The sequence below is a fragment of the Palaemon carinicauda genome, chromosome 1, assembly GCF_036898095.1.
Source record: "Palaemon carinicauda isolate YSFRI2023 chromosome 1, ASM3689809v2, whole genome shotgun sequence".
Taxonomy (NCBI): domain Eukaryota; kingdom Metazoa; phylum Arthropoda; class Malacostraca; order Decapoda; family Palaemonidae; genus Palaemon; species Palaemon carinicauda.
This window is the reverse complement of record NC_090725.1, coordinates 253,226,444-253,246,999: the sequence shown is the minus strand read 5'-3', so window position 1 is coordinate 253,246,999 and position 20,556 is coordinate 253,226,444. Positions and strand designations below refer to the sequence as shown.

Here is a 20,556-nt window from a genome sequence, read left to right as displayed (position 1 = left end):
AAAGGATGTGTGACTTTAGATTCCGGTGAAGCTCTAGCCTCTGGAATTCTTGAGCTGGAGATAGCCTGGACTTTTTGAGGTTGATTTGAAAGCCTAGAGACTGTAGGAATTTCATGACTTCTCGAGTTGCTAGAAAACATTCCGTCTTTGTTGCAGCCCAGACTAGCCAGTCGTCAAGGTATACCATCACCTGAAGGCCTTTGTTCCTTAGTTGGGTGACAATGGCCTTGACTAGCTTTGTGAAAATCCTTGGAGCTATACTGAGCCCGAAGGGCATAGCCCTGAATATGTAAGCCTTTCTTGCCAGTCTGAAACCAAGGTAGGGGGAGAAGTTTCGACCTATCGGAAGATCCCAATACGCGTTGGTAAGATATATGGAGACAATATAGGCCCCCGGGGATAGTAATGTCTGTATTTGCGAGATAGTCAGCATCTGGAACTTGTCATTCGGTATGAATTTGTTTAATGAGAAGAAGTCCAGAATAGTTCGAAGAATGTTTGAATCTTACTTTGGCACACAGAATAGCCGCCCTTGAAAGTTTGTGAATTTTGTGCAACGGATGACTCCCTTTCGGAGAAGATCCTGTTCATAATCCTCCAAGAATGGTGTTGTGGGTTGGAAGAACCTCTTGAACTGGTGTGGTTTCTGTCTCCATTTCTAGCCTAGACCCCTTGAGACTATGCTGTGAGCCCAAGGATCGAACTTCCATTGATCTTTGAAAAGATAGTCTTCCCCCCTACCAGAACCTCCTCATTGTTTTTTAGAAGGACCTGCCTCTTTAAATGCTTTGCCTCTGCCTCCTCATCCTTTAGAGTGACCACCCTTTCCAGACCTTAGCCACTAGCATTTTTCCCCTGCTCTGACAAGGCAAAATGTCATAGTGGCTCTTTCATATACAGGGTTGAAGGTGAAGACTGTGTCACATACTGCTGGGGAACCGTGTACACAGTCTGGGAGATCGCAGCAACGGAGGCTGTTGTTGGATGAAAGGTTTTCCTGCCTTGAAACAACTGTCTCCTAGGCTTTTTGACTTTAGGTTGAGGTCCCTCTCTGGGGTGTATTTCCTCTTGGAGGACATACCCACTTTTGCATAAGGCTATTATTCTCCTGGGCTGCTCTGTCTATCACTTCCTTGACCACCTTCTGAGGAAAGAGATCATTTCCCTAGGTGTTTGTGTCAATCAACCTTTTAGGCTCAGGCCTAATAGTGGCTGAGGCTAGGACGTGCTCTCCGCATGCTTTTTTGGCTATAAAGAAAGCATGCAGTTCCCTGAGGAAGGTAAGACTCCTTTCCTTATGCATCCTAAGTATAGGAATAATACTTGTTGCATTCCCAATACCTCTTCGAGGGAGGATATTGGGTAAAGTCTGAAAACTCTCGTATCTTTATGACTCTTGTTCCTATGTTAAAGACCAGCCGCAGTACTAATATCACAAACACACAAGCTTCTGTAGGCTGCTAATAGTGCATAGCACAAGATTTTAGTGAGGGTAGGGTTCCTACTACTTCGATCACATATTGAAGTAGAGAGAACCCAGGGTCAATACCAAGGTTAGTTGGTGAAGACTTTTTCCCTCCTAAGAGTGAGTCACCCCTATAAATAGCAAAGGGTTGGTATTTGTGCAGGAAAAAATGACAAATTTATAAGTAATTTGTATTTTTCCTAACATACAAACCTGGAGCTATTTATACAAATTGGCTGGCCACCCTGTCTCCCAAGAAGTCCTACCAGGAAGCAAAGTGGGTGCTCAGCCCAGGTGTGTGAGTGAGCGGGGTAGTTGCCTACCCCCACCCCCACCCGCTAACTAGCGGTTGGGATGGTTATCCCTCGCTAAAATTATCATGGCTCGTCTTTCAGCCAGGATGCCAGAAAACTTTAAATCAATCAATCAATCAGTCGTTTTTCAGCTTCGCCGAAAGTAATACCCCTATAAATAGCTCCAGATTTGTATGTTAGGAAAATTACAAATTGCTTACAAATTTGGCATGTTTAGTTGATTTAATTTGTAAAGATGGTATGATAATATGAAATTAATTTATGAAGATACTGACAATTGAAATCTTTTTTGCAGGAAAAATATTTCCAGTTACTTGAATTTGTGGTTTTCCAACTCAACTTTGTTCCATGTAAGGAACTCATCTCACTTTCCATCCTGTTAAAGGCTCAGCATTCATTATCATGTTCCATCATCTGTATAAACACATTACTTACAATCCTCAAGTAAGTAAAACTCTTATTTATTTCTTTATGGGGTAGGGTGAAAGAATAATTTCAAGTGTCATAGTAGATTTACAATTATGTTCTATCATTCCTTCAAATTATAAGCTATTAACAAAATACCAGCTGCCCAACTTTATGACATTAGAAATTAAATAAAGGAAATTTATCTTTATGAATCTTACTGGTAATGTACATTGTTGATTCCACAGAAATGGGAGATTTTGGACTTTAAAACAAAAATAAGAATTTTTTTCTCCATAACTGTACCTTCCTAGAACCACCAGGTGTTGGCTCTGTGGACAGCCTTCTGTGCCTAATGGTTCAGGAACTCGCTCCGCTTCTTAGTTCTCACAATATCTTTCTTGATAGAGAGCATGAGACATAGTTCCAATTGTGTTTTCTATTTATATGAGCCTCCCCTGAAGTTCATATTGCTTTTCTGTGAAATCTCACTTTTATGGATATTTACCACTAACACTAAAGAAAAATCCAGTCTTTTTCCTTTTAATAGACATATGTCTTTAGTGAAATAATGAAGCAATCTAGATAGGACTTATGCCTAGCAGTTAATGGCAATCACTGAGGCTTGTCAGGCTACAGTTCTTGTGTCTTTTCAGATTTTCTTATCAGTTTGACACAGCCCCGTTCTTAAGGTTAAATATGTTTTCCTCTGGATATGGTAGCAACTATTGCATAGATTGTTCAAGGGAATTGGTCCTCAAATTTTTAGTAGATTTGATATACATTATATTTTTCATCCTAAATTTATTCAAGCCATCTGTGTAAGAGTCAAACTACTGGATTCATTGAGCTGTTAAATCTCTTCCCTGTTAATGATGATAATATTTTGTCATTTCAGTTTCTCTGTCACTTATGATTGTCGACAATCCTTATCACAGATTGTTTACTTTAGATTTTTTAGTGCGTTTACAGATGATGTCTTCCGAATTTGTTAGTAACTACTGTGCTGCATAGATTGTTCAAGGGAATTATATCTGGGCAATCATGATCCACAATCTGTTTGTGTCACATGTCGATGACTGTACAGTATTGGGATTTGATAACCTTGTGAAGAGTGAAGGCCTCACTGTGCTTTTATGAACAAGTATGGTTGTAGAGTTCAGAGTACAGAAATAAACTTGCTTTTAGTTCAGAGGGATATCCAGAGAAGTCTTGGCTAGTTCATAATGATACACCAACACCGAATTTCAATACATCATCATCATCATCATCTCCTCCTACGCCTATTGACGCAAAGGGCCTCGGTTAGATTTCGCCAGTCGTCTTTATCTTGAGCTTTTAATTCAATACTTCTCCATTCATCATCATCTACTTCACACTTCATAGCCCTCAGCCATGTAGGCCTGGGTCTCCCAACTCTTTTAGTGCCTTGTGGAGCCCAGTTAAATGTTTGGTGAACTAATATCTCTTGTGGAGTGTGAAGAGTTTGCTCAACCCATTTCCATCTACCCCTCATTATGATCTCATCCACATATGGCGCTCGAGTAATCTCTTATAGTTTCATTTCTAATCCTGTCCTGCCATTTAACTCCCAATATCCTTCTGAGGGCTTTGTTCTCAAATCTACTAAATCTATTGGATGTTGTTTCATTGTCATACCTTGACTCATGTCCATAGAGTAACATCAATCTCACTAAACTGATATATAGTCTGATTTTTATATGTAATTTCAGGCAATTTGATTTCCAAATTTTACTTAATCTAGCTATTGTCTGATTTGCTTTTTTCAATTTTTCACTAAACTAATTCTAAAAATCCTGTATTGGAGATCATGGCTCCTAAATACTTGAATGATGATTATTATTATTATTATTATTATTATTATTATTATTATTGTTATTATTATTATTATTACTTGCTAAGCTACAACCCTAGTTGGAAAAGCAGGATGCTATAAGCCCACGGGATCCAACGGAAAATAGCCCAGTGAGGAAAAGAATAAAGGAAAGGAATATATTTTAAGACGGGTAACATTAAGATAAATATCTCCTATATATACTATAAAACTTTGACAAATAAGAGGAAGAGAAATAAGATAGAAGAGTATGCTCGAGTGTACCCTCTCCTTCCAATGATATTTCATCTTCTCTTGCATACTCCGTTCTCATCATCTCATGTCTTTTTTCTATTTATATTTAGCCCAATCTTGCATGATATTTCATGCAGTTTGGTAAGTATGCATCACAAATCATGTGGTGTTCTGCTAACAAGGACTGCATCCTCAGCATACTATAGGTCTGCTAAATTCCTATCACCAATCCAGTCCAATCTTCCACATCTCAGACTGTTGTACACATTACAAAATTCCAATACAGCACTTAGCAAATCAAGCTTTGATATTGATGAGCTTCAAAAGCTCCTAACTTCTTTAGCTTCTTTTGTGAAACCTTGAAAAGCCAGCAAGTCTTCAATTGAAGGCAGTAATTCTGAGTAACCTGTCCTTTCAAATACTAAGCTGACAAATCAAGTTAAGTCAAGTGGTTCTAGTGTTTCATTCAGTATTGGTTCTGATAGTGCACAGTGCTTAAAAGATTCAAGATCCTTTCATAAAGCTTCAAATTCTTTATTTACATTAGACCCTTCTGCTGCACAACCCTCCCATTCCCGTAATCTTAACCCCTCTTTCAGACAGCTAAATTGTGAGGCAGATAACAGAGTTGGTACCCTGGATACTAATATCTCTCCACTCTCCGAAGTAAGCGCTTTAAAGCAACCTTGTATTTCACATGTGGATGGTTTTTAATTTTGTATGATTTCCAGAGAGTAAATATATACGATAAAAGTTTTGGTCAAAGCTCATTGGTTGCATCATATTTTGGATGGCAGTGCACATCCTACCCTTTCAAACTCTGTCACTAGCTCTTCATGTGTTAATTCTTAAGTGGGTAAATACATGTGCTAATACCTCAACTGCTGAAATGAGTTCCTTGGAAACAAATTCTTAGTAGATTTCATGTAACCTAAACCCTGTTGACTAATTCTTGTTCAAGTGTTGAAGCCTACTATACCACAAAGATATTCTGACATACAAATTTTAATTTTATACTTATATTTATAAATCAGTTGCCAAATCATGTACAAATTTTGATTTGATATCCTCTTTGGAGTTCAGCATTGAAATTACAAAGTCTTTAAATGCCAGTTTTGTAAGCTGGTTTAATAAAGAAAAAAATGTAGGTAATAAAGCAAACCTTTCTTGAAATATTTTCCTTCGCTGATTCTATAGTAGGAATTATTGCTAGTCTTTTTGAAAAGAAATTTATAGGCCATCAGAATTGGAATTTGGTTTTTATTTATCTGATTTGTTTAGTTAAATGTGTCAGTGAGATTTTAGAGGATGTACCATCCTTTGTATTTTGTAATTAAGAGAGGAGTATTCATTTGAGTCTTGATGGTTGAGACAGTCTTTGTGGTGAAGAAGCATGATATCTTCACATAATTTGGGTCTTTTTTAGATATATAGTGATTAAGATTAATGAATCAACTGTGTAAATAACCAGGTACTAGGGATACCCAAGTTTCCAAATTTAAGTCAATTACTTTGACAGCCTTAGCAGAACTCATAGATTTTATCGGAGAACATTATGATGGTCTTTCCCTGCAAATCCCAGTAGGAGGAAGATTGATAATTTTTATCCCATTTCGGAGAGCTCCATCCCAATCCACAGGTGCTACCTGTAGTTTAAGAAAGTTGCCAGATTCCTTTAGGCTTTTATCCTTCCTTGACCAAGAACCAATCTCCCATTTTCATGCTATCTAACAAATACAGTAATCCCTCATCATATTGTAGCTAACCTATCACTCCCTCAGCACATTGGAGATTCATGAATATATTACAGCACAGTATTTTTTAGAATATTGCCGACTCATCTTTATATTGCAGGTTTCTTATAGTAGATAAGTTTTATATGTTTCATATTCTAATTATCTTTCAGTATGGAAACTGTTGTACAGTGATCAAATGTGCAATGGGTCTCCTGCCAAACATTAGTGGACAAGCCAGTACCAATAAGGAGGCAATGGTCACATCAATTCCTGAGAATGGAGGAAAAGTTTCCAGCCTTTCCTTAGTAGAAGCAGCTTCTGTTCTTAGTCCACAGTTGGTAGATCCAGCAGCAGGTTTAAGAAACATCCCACTAAGAGGCCAGCTCCCATTTCCTATACCAAGGACAATAATGTTACCCTTTTATTTGTCCTGCTATCGAGAGATACCATTGTGGGACATTCATGAGGCGCTGTTTTGTTGATCCTCATCTCTTATGTCATGTGTTGAAGACATTGATGCTCATAGGAGTCCCTTTTGTGTTGTGTATAGGGAGTGCTTATACACTCAATGAGAAAAGTTCCATGGTCAACGAAAGAAGGCTAAATGAGATTGCTCTCCTTCAATATATTTAGTTTCAAAGGAGGGTGAGAAGTTTAGATCTCCCACTTTCTATCCCTTATCTTCCCGTGTCTGGTCCTTTGTGATCTGGCCTAACCCAGGCTACAGTAACAGAGGATGGTGACCAAGTGTTTATCAAGGAATTAAATACGTAGTTCCATGTGTATTCCAACATGAGGCCAAGGATTCTACCTGCGTTGCTGATCCTTTATCTTAAAACTTCACGCCAGCCATCAAGCTTTCTCTGGCTGATGCTTGCCGGTTACCGGCTGAGATCCTTTATCCTGCTCATTTTCCATCTAGCCCTATGAGTGTACTTGGCTTATACAAGTAGCTCTTCATCCCTGCCATGGGTACTGTATATTCCAAAAATATCTTATTTGAGCGGTACTCACAATCCGCCTGAGCATAGGCTATACCGAACTCCATCTTGCTGTTGTGTGCCAAACATCTCCGCACTCACCTGGTCTTCCTCCATCTCCATTTTTGGGAACATAGTTTTCCCCTCAACATAGGGTGAATTCAAGAGTGCCTCTTACCTCTCGAGGACTGTTTAGTTTCACTTCTCCAGATAGAGAAATTGTAAGTACCTTCTCTCCTAATGAGTTGTCATATCAGGCACACAATGATCAATACGGTACAGTAAGGCCTCACAACACAAAATTAATTCGTTCTGGTGTGGCTTTCGTAAAGTTATTTTTTCGTGTTGTGAGTCACGTTTCACATGCAAATTGCCTAATTTGTTCCAAACTGTACAAAACACCACATTAAGTCTCATTATAAAGCTACAGTATAACCATAATGAAATACTGTACAGCCAAATACATTTGAACCATTCAATATACCTAAACTAAATGTTAATACCTGTAAATTAAGTAGTTATTACAACAATGTATTAATAAATGGAAAATAATACAATACACACAGTACAATACTGTACTAATATACTTACCCCTATTATAGACGTCAACTACATTTTCTGTCTGAACCCAATTTCTTCAATTTTGTGATGGGTGACTATTTTATTCTAGGCCTGGCTGGCAAACTCTTTTCTTAAAGTGAAAAATTTTTCGTAAAGTGAGTCATAAAAATATTCGCATCTCATTTCGTAGCTTGAAAATTTCGTAAGCAGAGTCTTTCATGAATAGAGGTATGACTGTATATTGTTTCATGATCGAAGCACCAACCAAGAGTCGGTTCAGGATCAGCAGTGTCTCCTCAGGCCTACAAACACTCTTTGTGTCCGATATACTGTACTACAATCCTACCGGAAGCACAATACTTTAAAGGTTTAAAGGTTTTAAAGGCCACTCATGAATGGCAGAGACAAAGACAGTGACATTGCCCTATCAAGCAGGACAATGCCCTAGAGACTGACCACATTACTGTACATATGATCAGCGTCCAAGCACCCTTTCCACCCAAGCACCCTTTCCACCCAAGCTAGAATGAGGGAGAGCCAGGCAATGGCTGTTGATGACTCAGCAGATAGTCCTATAGGCTCCCCCAGCTCACAAAGATGGTGAGGTTGTAGAGACCTAAGAAACTAACGTGTTTGAGCGGGACTCGAAGCCCAGTCTGATGATCACCAGGCAAGGATGCTACCAACAGAATGAACACACCACTTCCAATATCTGCCCCAGCTGTTCCTCCTCCTCCGATTCGACATTCTGACCCTACTTTTCCAGATCATGTACCTAGATTTAGTCGCTCACATTCTCCTTCAATTTCTTCGACTCAAATCATAGAGGTGCGTCGAGAACAAAAATATATTCAGGAAGGGTATAAGAAACCTCGCCAGTTTCCTAAACAGAAGTTTTCTCATAATTCACCACCATCAGTTGGATCTAGGGTCCCTTCACAAGGTGCCTAATCTCCCATCATTATCGGCAACTTTCCTGAATTGCCAACTTGAAGTATAACCTTCTGATCAATCAGGAGTTATCAGTCTGGAAGTTCCTATTTTAGGCCTGAGGGAAATTTTTTTTATGAAGGTCCTGAGCATCTATAAACAAATTAATTGGAAGATGTACTTTCATAGTCGGTTTTTTCTCGGAAGGTCAGAGTTCACATCATAATTTAAGTCTTCCATGGTCTGACCAGGCTCTTGACAACTTGCAACAAGTGGAGAAGCAGGTTTCGGATTTGAATAACTCTTAAAAAGCTACAAGATCATTGATACTGTTATCACCTGCTCCTTTACGGCAACATAAGTTTTACTTCCCAGAGGGAGTGCATCCCAACCCGTTGCCCAGCGACCTAGATGTAACAACTCAAACGTCGGGGGTGTCTGGGGGAATGACTGGTTTAGCAATCAGATGCTTTCTTTGCTGCTGAGCTAGCTAGCCTAGAGATGGCTTTTATGTTGGCATTCCAGGCTTGCTCCTGGCTGGACCACTGGTTAGGAGCAGTGTCTTTTTATGCAATTCCAGAAAACCTGTCAGATTCTACTATTCAGAAAGAACATGAAGACCTTGTTTGCTCCTGTTTCATCAGTGTGCCTTTCTTTAGGGCAACTGCATACTTAAATGTAGTGAAGCAGTCTTGAGTAAATTCGTGTGCCAGATGGGAAATGGAGACTCGCAAGCCATGTGCAACACTGCTATTACTCAACATCCAACTTTGTTCTCATCTGCAGAAGTTTTTACAGCTGCTGAGAAATGGGAGAAAGATTAGCCAGTCAGCCTTATGACAAATGTTTTCCCATTCTTCCTTGTCAAGATCCTGCCGGAAGAACTCCCTTGGCCATCACTCTCCCAGGGAAATGGTCATTATCTATGAGGGTTATCATAGAAAGCATCCTCCTTGAATTGGATCATCTCTAGACCAGGTCATGGAGTCTATCTTCTCCCTTGATTGGAGAAGCTCCACCAAGAAGCAGCCATCAAGGCTACCACTCAGTCTTGAGCAGTTTTTTGATGGAATGAGACAGACCTCATCTTTTCAAAGGATTTGCCTATGATCGGGGGTGATTCTAATCCAAGCTTTTGAGAAGGCCTTAGTTATGGTGCTGATGCACATACTATCTCTGTTGCCCTACTCGATGAAGAGGTGAGGCGACCGACATGGTCTCTCTGCCTTAGTCCCCCACCTTAAGAGGTGTGAGAGCTCTTTGATCTAGTACTGGGCCACTTGGCACAATTGGATCCTATTGATGCACGGCACCAAGTTCGACCCCTTTTCTGTCCAATCTTAATGTAAAGCTTTGAGGGGTTTGGAAAGAAGAGGCTTCTTGCCGTGTGAGGGCTCTGGATGGCTGTCTGAAGGAGATCCGATACCTCAGTCTTGAGTGTCGGCGACTCCTCCTTAGCACTGGCATAACCTAGAAAGTGGTGTCTAGAATACAATGCTTATATCTTAACTGCTGAGAGGGTCAAGGTTCCAGCTAGGACCAGAACATGTGAAGTCAGGGACTAGGCCCCATCCTTGTCTTCAAGAGGAATCTTGCTATCCCTTGATGGGCGAAGGCTGGTTGATGTATGCTCCAGACCATCTTATATCTCTTATCCTACAGGGATACCCACAAGGACGGGTGTAGCTACTCCAGATTCCATATGGTACGGTAAGCATCTAGTTTGTGTTAATGTTTAGATGTCAGTCTGGAATGGAGGAAGACTAACTGGCTCTTTTCCAATTTTTGTTACCCCTCTCTTAGGGACAAAGCAGTCAAAAGTGTTACTCGCTGGATCTTACTTGATGCTGGTGGACTACACTTCTGAGCTCTACTCTTAAGATCCTAAAGAAGTTCTCCTCCATCCTTCCTAGACAATGGGAGGATGTTGGAATACTATATATATACCAGGTATATTATTCCAGATTGCAATCCCCCTTGGCCGTAAAGGATCCTTCCTTTGACTACATTGTAATCTTTTGGACAGGCCAGGTCCTATCAGCCTATTCATCCCAATGATAGACAGATAGGAGGTTGTTGGAGTCATCTCCTTCACTCCCATATGAGACACAGTAGATTGACATTTCCGTGGAAGTAAAAGAACCTTCCAATTAAGTTCTAGGGAGACTGCCGACCCACCAAGCAGCGAGTCTCCCTATATAGAGGACATTGGTTTGTATTCGTGTCTTTTATATTCGAGTCCTATATATTAAACTTCCCTCCTCAACCACCCCTCTCAGTACTGAGCTGACAGGTCATTAGTGAAGAGACTTTGTCAGGGGCTCCTCGCAATTGCTCCTTCCTGTTCTTAACCATCTTGTTAACTATTTTAACGGTTGCCATCTAGCATGCTTAAGACTAGGAAAGATACAAATTTCTTTAAAAGTTTGTGATTTTTCAGAGAAAACTCCATGGTATACTTAAATTTTTAGGTGAATCTTTTTAGACTGGTTTGGATAGATTTTAGGGTTTTTAGGGTTTATTACTTATTTGTTTAATCAATTTTCTTCACCCACCTCCATAATGTGGAATTCAGTCAAGTGAACCAAAGGTGAGCTTCATTGAAATAAATGGAATCTTGATAATAGAATAGGTTCTTGCAATACCTTACTCCTCTGTGATTTTCCTCTCTGTCTCCCCCACTGATAAGTGATGTCAAGAGGTGGTTTTTTATTTTTTTATATTGAAAGCATGCCCACCAAATTTAGTTGCTGTACAACACCCCATTTAGTACATTAGTATCCTAGAGGGTGAGGTCATTGGAATGAGGGTAAATGGAAGCCTTATTTTTCTTGTGATAGACATTGATAGAAAAAAGCCTTGAAAAAGAAGCCTGGTGAACTGCTGGTTAGTATTGAAATAACCAATTTTATTAAATTTCTATTTTTCAATTTAAAAATGAGTATGAATCTTTTAGAAGATTCATATTCTCATGGAAGTGAGTATGCTACCCAATGTGCAAATATATATAGCTACATATTTTGTATTTTCTGTAGATAAATCCAAATCTCATCAGGTAAAATTTCATAACATCCTTGGCATAATAGCGATGTTGAAATAAAGAATAAGAGAGTAAATAGCCTAAATGTAAAAGAGCATAATTTTTTGTACCTAATCAAATCTGTGATTTCAGAATTATGTTTTCAGTATTTTTCTTAATACACTGTTTCCTGTTATATTTAAGAAGAGTTTCTTCTGTTTATCTTAACACCACAAAAATGACAGTAAAATTGGCACAAGTAACAAATTAAGGTGTCAGTCTTTTTCAGCATAATTTTAGTAAACAATTGTAAATACATTTACATAATTAGGAGTACAGTAAAAAATAATAATTAATTTATATAAGTACTTAAAAATTCAGTATTATTTTTTCAAACTAGTGAATGGTCACTAATAAACTCTTGATCTGTGAGTCTTGTGATTCTGTTTTGATATTAAGTATAACTTTCTAAAATTAAAATGATTCTAAAACCCCAAACATGTCTGGTATCAAAATTTAGGATAGGAGTATGTGTATTTGGGTATTGCAAGTGTTAATATGCATGTAATAAAACATTGTTAATCCTATAGTAACTTTCCTTTGTTGCTTTACATACTGTATATTCGATTTAAAGTGGTTATTTGTATGATCTTTTGTAATTTTTCAGGCATAATGTCATTTTTAAAGATGTCTATCGTGAAGTTGGAATGTTAGAAGTATTTGTTACTTGCCTATCAAGATATCATGAGCTGATTAAGTCAAAGAAAGATCAAGACATGGAAATTAAAAGTGAGTAATGATTAACATGTAGATAGCAATAATCTTTTATGGTACTCTAATTTAGTCTAAGGGTGTATAATTTTTCTTAGCATCTTGAACATTCACAAGTTTAATTATATCCAGGGAGGCCAGAATCAATAAAATAATATTTTTTGGGTATGTCTGGAATTCATCATTATGTAAAAGTGATATCACTATGACATTCACAGTAAGTGCATGTTAACTAGAAATAATAAAAGCCATTACAGGTATTACACAAAGTATAAAGAATGAAAAACTTAATCTTGAATATAGTAAGAACTGACAAAATTCAGCAGTATTTATAATGTTAAATATATCATTGGGTCGTTCATATGAAGAGAATAAGTTTTGGAAAGAAGTGAAGAGAGTAAGGAAGGGTGGTTTGAGAATTGAAGAGACAGTGAAAGAGGGAAATGGAAGGTTGTTAAAAGGAGAGGAAGCAAGGAAATGGTAGGCGGAATATTTTGAGAGTTTAGTTAATGTTGAGGATAATAGGGAGGCAGATATAATTGCTGTTGCAGGTGTTGAGGTGCCAGTCATGGGAAATGAGAATGAGAGAGAGCTTACAAGAGAGGAAGTTAGGAGAGCACTAGATGAAATGAGAGTAGGAAAAGCACATGGTATGGATGGTGTGAGAGCTGAGATGTTAAAGGAATGGGGTGTGACTGTACTTGAATGGTTGGTGAGATTATTTAATTTAATATGTGTTTTATGTTGTCAATGGTACTAGTGGACTGGGTGTGCGTGTGTATTGTACCACTGTATAAGGGTAAGGGAGATGTGCATGAGTGTTGTAATACAAGGGGTATTAGTTTGTTGATTGTGGTTGAAAAATACAGAGAATGCAATCTTAGAAGTACACAGTGGTTTTAGAAGAGGTAGGGGATGTATGAATCAGATTTTTACATTTAGACAGATATGCAAGAAATATTTAGCAAAAGGCAAGGAGGTGTATGTTGCGTTTATTGATCTAGAGAAAGCGTATGATAGAGTTGATAGGGAAGCGATGTGGAATGTGATGAGGTTATATGGAATTGCTGGAAGGTTGTTGCAAGCAGTGAAAAGTTTCTACATGGGTAGTAAAGCATGTGTTAGGATAGGAAATGAAGTGAGCGAGTGGTTTCCAGTGAGAGTGGGGCTGAGACAGGGATGTGTGATGTTGCCATGGTTGTTGAGCTTGTTTGTTGATGGAGTGGTGAGAGAGGTGACTGCTTGAGTGCTTGGTCGAGGATTGAAACCGGTAGACGAGAGTGATCATGAATGGGAGGTAAATCAGTTGTTGTTTTCTTATGATACTGTACTGGTTGCAGACTCGGAAGAGAAGCTTGGTCGATTAGTGACAGAGTTTGGAAGGGTATATGAGAGAAGGAAGTTGAGAGTAAATGTGGGTAAGAGTAAGGTTATGAGATGCGTGAGAAGGGAAGGTGGTGCAAGGTTGAATGTCATGTTAAATGAAGAGTTACTTGAGGAAGTAGATCAGTTTAAGTACTTGGGGTCTGTTGTTGCTGCAAATGGTGGAGGATGCAAAGTGTTGGGGGCAGTGAAGAGAGTGGTAAAGAATAGAGGGTTAGGCATGAATGTAAAGAGAGTTCTGTATGAGAAAGTGATTGTACCAACTGTGATGTATGGATCGGAGTTGTGGGGAATGAAAGTGACGGAGAGAGAGGAATTGAATGTGTTTTGAGATGAAATGTCTGAGGAGTATGGCTGGTGTATCTCGAGTAGATAGGGTTTGGAACGAAGTAGTGAGGGTGAGAACGGGTGTAAGAAATGAGTTAGCAGCTAGAGTGGATATGAATGTGTTGAGGTGGTTTGGCTATGTTGAGAGAATGGAAAATGGCTGTCTGCTGAAGAAGGTGATGAATGTAAGAGATGATGGGAGAAGTACAAGAGGAAAGCCAAGGTTTGGGTGGATGGATGGAGTGAAGAAAGCTCTGGGTGATAGGAGGATATATGTAAGAGAGGCAAGAGAGCGTGCTAGAAATAGGAATGAGTGCCGAGCGATTGTGGGCCTTGCTGCTTCCTCTGGCGCCTTGGTGACCACAGAGGTAGCAGCAGTAGGGAACTCAGCGTATGAAACTTCATCTGTGGTAGATAATGATGGAAGGTAGCCTTTTGTTTAATGAACTAAATTTGTATTACTCTCTCTCTCTCTCTCTCTCTCTCTCTCTCTCTCTCTCTCTCTCTCTCTCTCTCTCTCTCTCTCTCTCTCTCTCTCTCTCTCTCTCAATGCAGTGTAAACCATGAAAAGTACGTCTTACCTGGAAAGAGTCGATACAAAATATGAAGCCTACACATGGTCAGATTGTTTACCATAGAGTAAAGGCTATTTATTAATAACAGATGTTGAAAAGAGAGTGAGTTTCACTGAAGAAGCAAGGTGAATCAAAGATGACCATTGAAGTACAGTAGTATATTTTATTTTTAAAATTCCCTTTACAGGAAGTCCTCAACTTACAAACTAAGTAGGTTCCAAGAAGCTTTTTGTAAGTAGAATTTTGTCAGATTTTTTTTTTCTACAATAGGCTTCACAGTTTTCAGCTGCAAAAGTCAACAAATATTTCAGTTTCACATTGCAAATGTCTTCTTGCTAACTGCATTAAATTATTTAATATTGTTTTATCACAGTATTTTACTATGAACTTTAGATACAATATCTGAGATTTATGATTCAGTTGGATTTGTGTTTATATCTCACAATGTTTGTAAGTTAAGGACCTTCTGACTCGGTGGAAATTAGTGTTTCATTTTATCTGTGGAATTCACCATGCACAGGAATAGGACAGGAAACCTTTTGCCCACTGACAAGGAGAGCATATTATATATGTACTAGTGTATCTAGGTAGATTGAAGCAAATCATATTTTTTTTACTTATTTAGTTTTGGTAAAAGTTTCAGTTGGCAAAAGTAAACAATGGAACAGCATATGTTAATTATTTTTTGGATGAAGTTATATTTCAAGTTGTATCACAGTACAGTTATTAAAGTCTGTACTTAGCAAATATTATGTCCAGTTTATGTATGTGTTATCTTATTTTCATAATGTCAAAAAGGGATTTCATGTATATTCTAACTATTTTAATATTTTTCTTCGTGATTCTTCATTTTGATCTCTTGGTTCTCAACAACAGTTTTCATTTTTATGAACTATATCTTGTAAGATATTTTTTATGTATTCTAGGTGATAACGTAAACCTTGAAGAGCGTTTAGGATTTTTGGTGATGGAAGCATTGGGGCACCTCCTTTCTGCCAATAGCCAGAATGCTGCTGTCTTCCGTGAATCTGGAGGAGCTAAATGTGCAGTAGCTCTAGTGCCTCATCTAGAATGCCGTCTTCAGTCTCTGAGTAAGTTCATTGTAATAGAGTCTTTAGTTATATTGTCACACAGATTAAAACAACTAAATGTAGTGCTGGGGTGACTCGCTTAACACAGGTACTGCTTCTTTTTATCATTAATGCTTAATTAGGAGCTGGGAAAAATTACTCTTTTTAGACAGCTATCATGTCACCAGATATTTTAAAAGACAAATGTATATTTTCCAATTAGAAGTGCATCCTAGAGAATACAATGTTTTTATGAACCTCTCTGATGTTCATATTGCTTTTTCTCCAGAAGCTTGGTTTAATCAACGTTTACCTGTAATATTTTTTAGAATTTAAAAATTTTCAAATTTTTTCTCCTTGATAAAGACATGCCCTTAGTACAGGAAGGAACATTCTTACAGTAAATAGTAACCGAAGTGCCAGTCTCTTTCTCTTCAATTTCTTCAGTTGTGCGGTACTAGTCAGACCTTAGACAGTTGTTTGCTTATTATTGTGCGTTAAGATTTATTTCCCTGAATTTCTTAGAATTTACTGTGTGGAGTGTGCACTGGAATTGTTTCTGGAAGTTCATTATCTGCAATTTAAATAACCGTTGTGAAAAGTGTATTTCTCTTGTGATACCTTTCACAAGAAAGTATGTTTCATTAGCTGCCGATCAGTGCAAATGCTAATAAAAACTTGCTGTTAGTTCAGGGAAAAAGCCAGGTAAGGCTAGGCTATTTTATTGTAGTGACAGTACTAGCTTCAATTGTTAAGGTTCTGAAGTCCAGTTAACCCTCTCTTTAAACGGTTACTCTGGTCCTACCCGCCCTGTTGCCAGCCTAACCTAACTCTCCAAGTCGAGTCTAGTGTTAATAAAGTTTCTTTCAGTAAGTGTTCTGAAAGTTCAATTTGCTTCACAGTTTTGAAAGCGTCTCACTGAACCTCACATTCTTTAGTTACTTCAGATCTTTCTGCTGCTAAACTCTTGCATCTATTAGACAACTAGATTTTGAGGCAGAAAACCAAGTAGGTAGTCTGGATCCTAATATCCCTCAGATTTCTAAAGTAAGCACTCTTAAATTATTTTATATTACATTTTTGGGCTCAAGCCATGTCGTCCTGATGGAAGGTTCCTATAAGTAGCTTTCTAAGGGATATTTGCCACAGTGGATCTCACCCGCTGTTCGCCCTAAGCGGTCTTTGAGCGGTTGAGAGGAAGAACTTGCGATTAGTGTTTCGCAAGATTCTAATTTTTAAATATTTAACTTAGCTGGTGAATATATAATAGCTGAGCCTCTGGCGGCTCGACAGAAAAAACACACAAAAACTCGCGAGCGATCGCTATGAAGGTTGCGGGTGTGCCCACTAGCGCCAACTATCGGCCAGATACCGCATATACATGTAAACAGACCCAATTTTTTTAGTAGATATTTTATGAAAGATTTTCTTTGAATAGTCTTCGTACTGTTTCAAAGATGAACTAACGTTTAGTTTATTTATGCTACGCAGTTTGCGCTCTATCGTTACGATAGAGAGAGGAATCACGGTTTCACTTTGCAGAAAGAGTAAATCGATTCTGACGTTTTGTTCATTCTTCTTTCAAACTTAAATGTTTTAAATACTATTTTAAAGGAACTTGTTAATTGAAAAACCTTTCAGTTTTTTCTTTTGGTCAAATAACCTGTTTATTGACGAAAGGTAAGTGGGCTCTTCTCTTCGGTGCGAAATCAAGAGAGAGAGAGAGAGAGACGGAGAGAGAGAGAGGAAGAGAGAACGTTCCGATCTTTATTCTCGTCCCAAGCGAGTAACGTTGTTCTCGAGTCAGTTTTTTACTCTCGTCCCTAGTCTCTGTACGGGGAGAAAGGATAAAACGTTTTTAGTTTTTATTCTCGTCCCAAGGCACTGTACGGTGAGAGATTGAAAACGTAGTTTTGAATGAACTAGTGTTTAGTCTCCTTCCCAGCCACTGATCTTTTTATCTTAATATATGTTTACTGTTTTTTGCTTGTATTAATGTGCTTACATTATACGACTGATTTCGCAATTATAACCTTTTGATGAGGGTAGAATTGCGTGCTTCAGGTAGAAATCAGTTTTATTCATACCTAATGTGAATTGTTGTAAAATTCGATTTCAGTGAAGTAAGTGCAAAACAGAAAATCGTAGTGATAAAGTGATAATTGCGCAAAGTGTTATCAGTGTTGCGACCGAGGGTTCGTCTGTTCGTGCCTGTCGTTCGCCTAGTCCGGGACCTCTTGCAAGCTCCTAAGCCCAGGGGAGAAGTAATGTCGTACGACTTATGGGTTCGAGAGGACTTGATCAGCGAACAGACGTTCCCTCTATGGTTTCAGGCGTGTCTCATCAACACCGCCCCTACCATAAGACGAGCGAGACGATTTTCTCCTCGTCATCTGAAGGCTTTTCGCATAAGAAACCGTGGAACAAGGTTTCGAGGCCCTTTAAGCGAAAGTCAGTCCTTTCAGGACAGGTCCAGCGTCCTGGTTGTAAACATTAGGACAGCTCTGACCCTATGCAGTCATCGGAAGACTGCTCGCCGCCTAAACAAAAGCGTAACACAGGCTTCGAGAGTCTTTTTGTAGGCAAGGTTTTGCAGTCACAGACGTTACCCTCGTCTCTTACCGCAACCATTCCCGTTGATCCTAAATGGGTCGTACGGCAAGACATGCAGAATAAGCTTGCCTCTCTTATGGAGGACTATTCTGTTGAGCAGGTTCACGATGATCCTCGCCGCTTAGCTGATCGAGATCTTGGCCGTCAGCCGCCCAAACGAGCCTTTGCTCGTCCTGTTGACATTGACGTTACAAAGTCACGTCAATCGTGTTTTGTAGAGCCTCACTCGATGCAGTCCCGTGTTGACTCTCAGCCACTTGTGGACGTTCAGCCCCTGCCGCTTGCTCTTGTTGACGTTCAGGACGTTCACCAACCAGCATAGTTGACTTGTTTTGACGTTGAGCGTCAAGCACCGCAGTCAAGAGTTGTTTTGACTGCTCAGTCTAAGCAGTCAAGGCAGTCTCGAGTTGACGTCGAACGTCCTCCCGCACCTGTTGTTGTTACTGGTCAGTCCTTTAAGCAGTTACATGACATAGCGTCCTTGACTGCTACTGTTGCTCCTTTGCGTGTGGACTCTGCTTGTCAAGCATTGCCACCACGGCAGGTCTCTCCCTTGCTTGAGACTCGGCTATTGTTGGACAAGGTTCCTTCAGATGAGGAAGTTGCTGATCCCCCTCCTACTGATATTCCCTTGAGGACTCTGTCAGACGGAGAGGAGCCTAAAGCTGCTCAGCCCTCTATGGACTTTAAATAAATCATGCTGATTTTTAAGGATCTTTGTCCGGATCTTTTTGTAACTGCTGCTCCTCGTTCGCCTAAACGTCAGAGTTTACACTAGGCCTAGCTACTTCGAAGCCTTTGTTTTATAAGCTAGTGCTCTCTCGCTCTTCTAAGAGAGCTTTACGTTTGCTAGGCGACTGGTTAATCACCAGGAGGAGTTTGGGGGAGACAGCCTTTGCTTTCCCTACTTTTAAGCTGGCTTATAGAGCGAGAGTCTGATATGACACGGGAGAAGTTCTCGGCTTGGAAGTTCCTGCCTCTGCCCAGATAGACTTCTCAAACCTCATAGACTCTCCCTGGCGCCTGGCCATGAGACGCTCCAAGATTTTATGGTCAACTTCAGAGCTAGACCATCTCCTGTTAGGAGTTTTTTCGAGCGTTTGAAGTTTTGCGGTACAATTATGTCATGCATAAACAAGGCTTTCAGGGATGGCTCCAATGATCTGACAGCCACGTTCTCTGCAGGAACAAGTCCCTCAGGGATGGCTCCAATGATCTGGCAGCCATGTTCACTGCAGGAGTACGTTAGAGGCAAGTGCGCTCAATGTGTTCATTGTCAAGACAAACTTCACGATGAAGTCTACCAGGCTGTCTTGACAGCATTAATGGAAGGCGACTGGATGGTCTCTCTCGACCTTCAGGAGGCATACTTCCACATTCCTATACACCCGGATTCCCAACCGTTTCTGAGGTTTGTTTACAGGAATGTGGGGTACCAGTTTCGAGCCCTGTGCTTTGGCCTCAGTCCTGCTCCTCTCGTGTTTACGAGGCTCATGAGGAATGTGGCAAAATCCCTCCATCTATCGGGGATCCGAGCCTCCCTGTACTTGGACTACTGGCTTCTCAGAGCATCGTCCAGTCTTCGCTGTCTGCAGGATCTACATTGGACGTTGAGTCTGGCGAGGGAGTTGGGACTTTTGGTCAACCTAAAAGTCCCAACTGATCCCATCCCAGATTATTCTATATTTGGGGATGGAGATTCGCAGTCCAGTTTTTTCGGGCTTTTCCGTCTGCCACCCGAATAGAACAAGCCCTGCTCGAAGTCCAACTAATGCTGAAAAGAGAACGTTTGTTCAGTCAGGAGTTGGAACAGTCTCGTAGGGACTCTCTCATCCCTGGAGCAGTTTGTCTCACTAGGGAGACTACACCTTCTGCCTCTCCGGTTCCATCTAGCCTCTCACTGGAACTAGGACAAGACGTTAGAGACGTTATCATTCCCAGTCTCCGAACCAGTAAAGGCATGCCTGAAATGGTGGGACAGCAATTTCAGTCTGAGAGAGGGACTATCCCTAGCAGTCAAGAACCCAAACCACGTGTTGTTCTGAGACGCGTCGGATTTGGGTTGGGGTGCGACCCTGGACGGTCGGGAATGCTCGGGTCTGTGGACCTCAAGTCAGAAGAGCATGCACATCAACGGCAAGGAGCTATTAGCAGTCCACTTGGCCTTGATGATATTCGAAAGCTTCTTCGAAACTAAGTGGTAGAGGTCAACTCAGACAACACCACAGCTTTAGCGTACATCTCCAAGCAAGGAGGCACACACTCCTTCACGCTGCTCGAGATCGCAAGGGACCTTCTCTTATGGTCAAGAAATCGAG

The 20,556-nt window shown here is 39.9% G+C and overlaps 1 protein-coding gene across 4 annotated transcripts in view; it reads left to right on the top strand.

Moving 5' to 3' along the window:
* Nucleotides 1-20,556, top strand: part of bchs (WD repeat and FYVE domain containing 3 bchs) — a 748,678-nt gene that overhangs the window by 164,294 nt on the left and 563,828 nt on the right. For all 4 annotated transcript variants that reach the window (XM_068389148.1, XM_068389155.1, XM_068389143.1 and 1 more), the window contains exons 10-12: nucleotides 2,075-2,223; nucleotides 12,167-12,288; nucleotides 15,482-15,646. In XM_068389148.1, coding sequence (XP_068245249.1) covers nucleotides 2,075-2,223; nucleotides 12,167-12,288; nucleotides 15,482-15,646 — 436 coding nt within the window. The remainder of the gene's footprint in view (nucleotides 1-2,074; nucleotides 2,224-12,166; nucleotides 12,289-15,481; nucleotides 15,647-20,556) is intronic.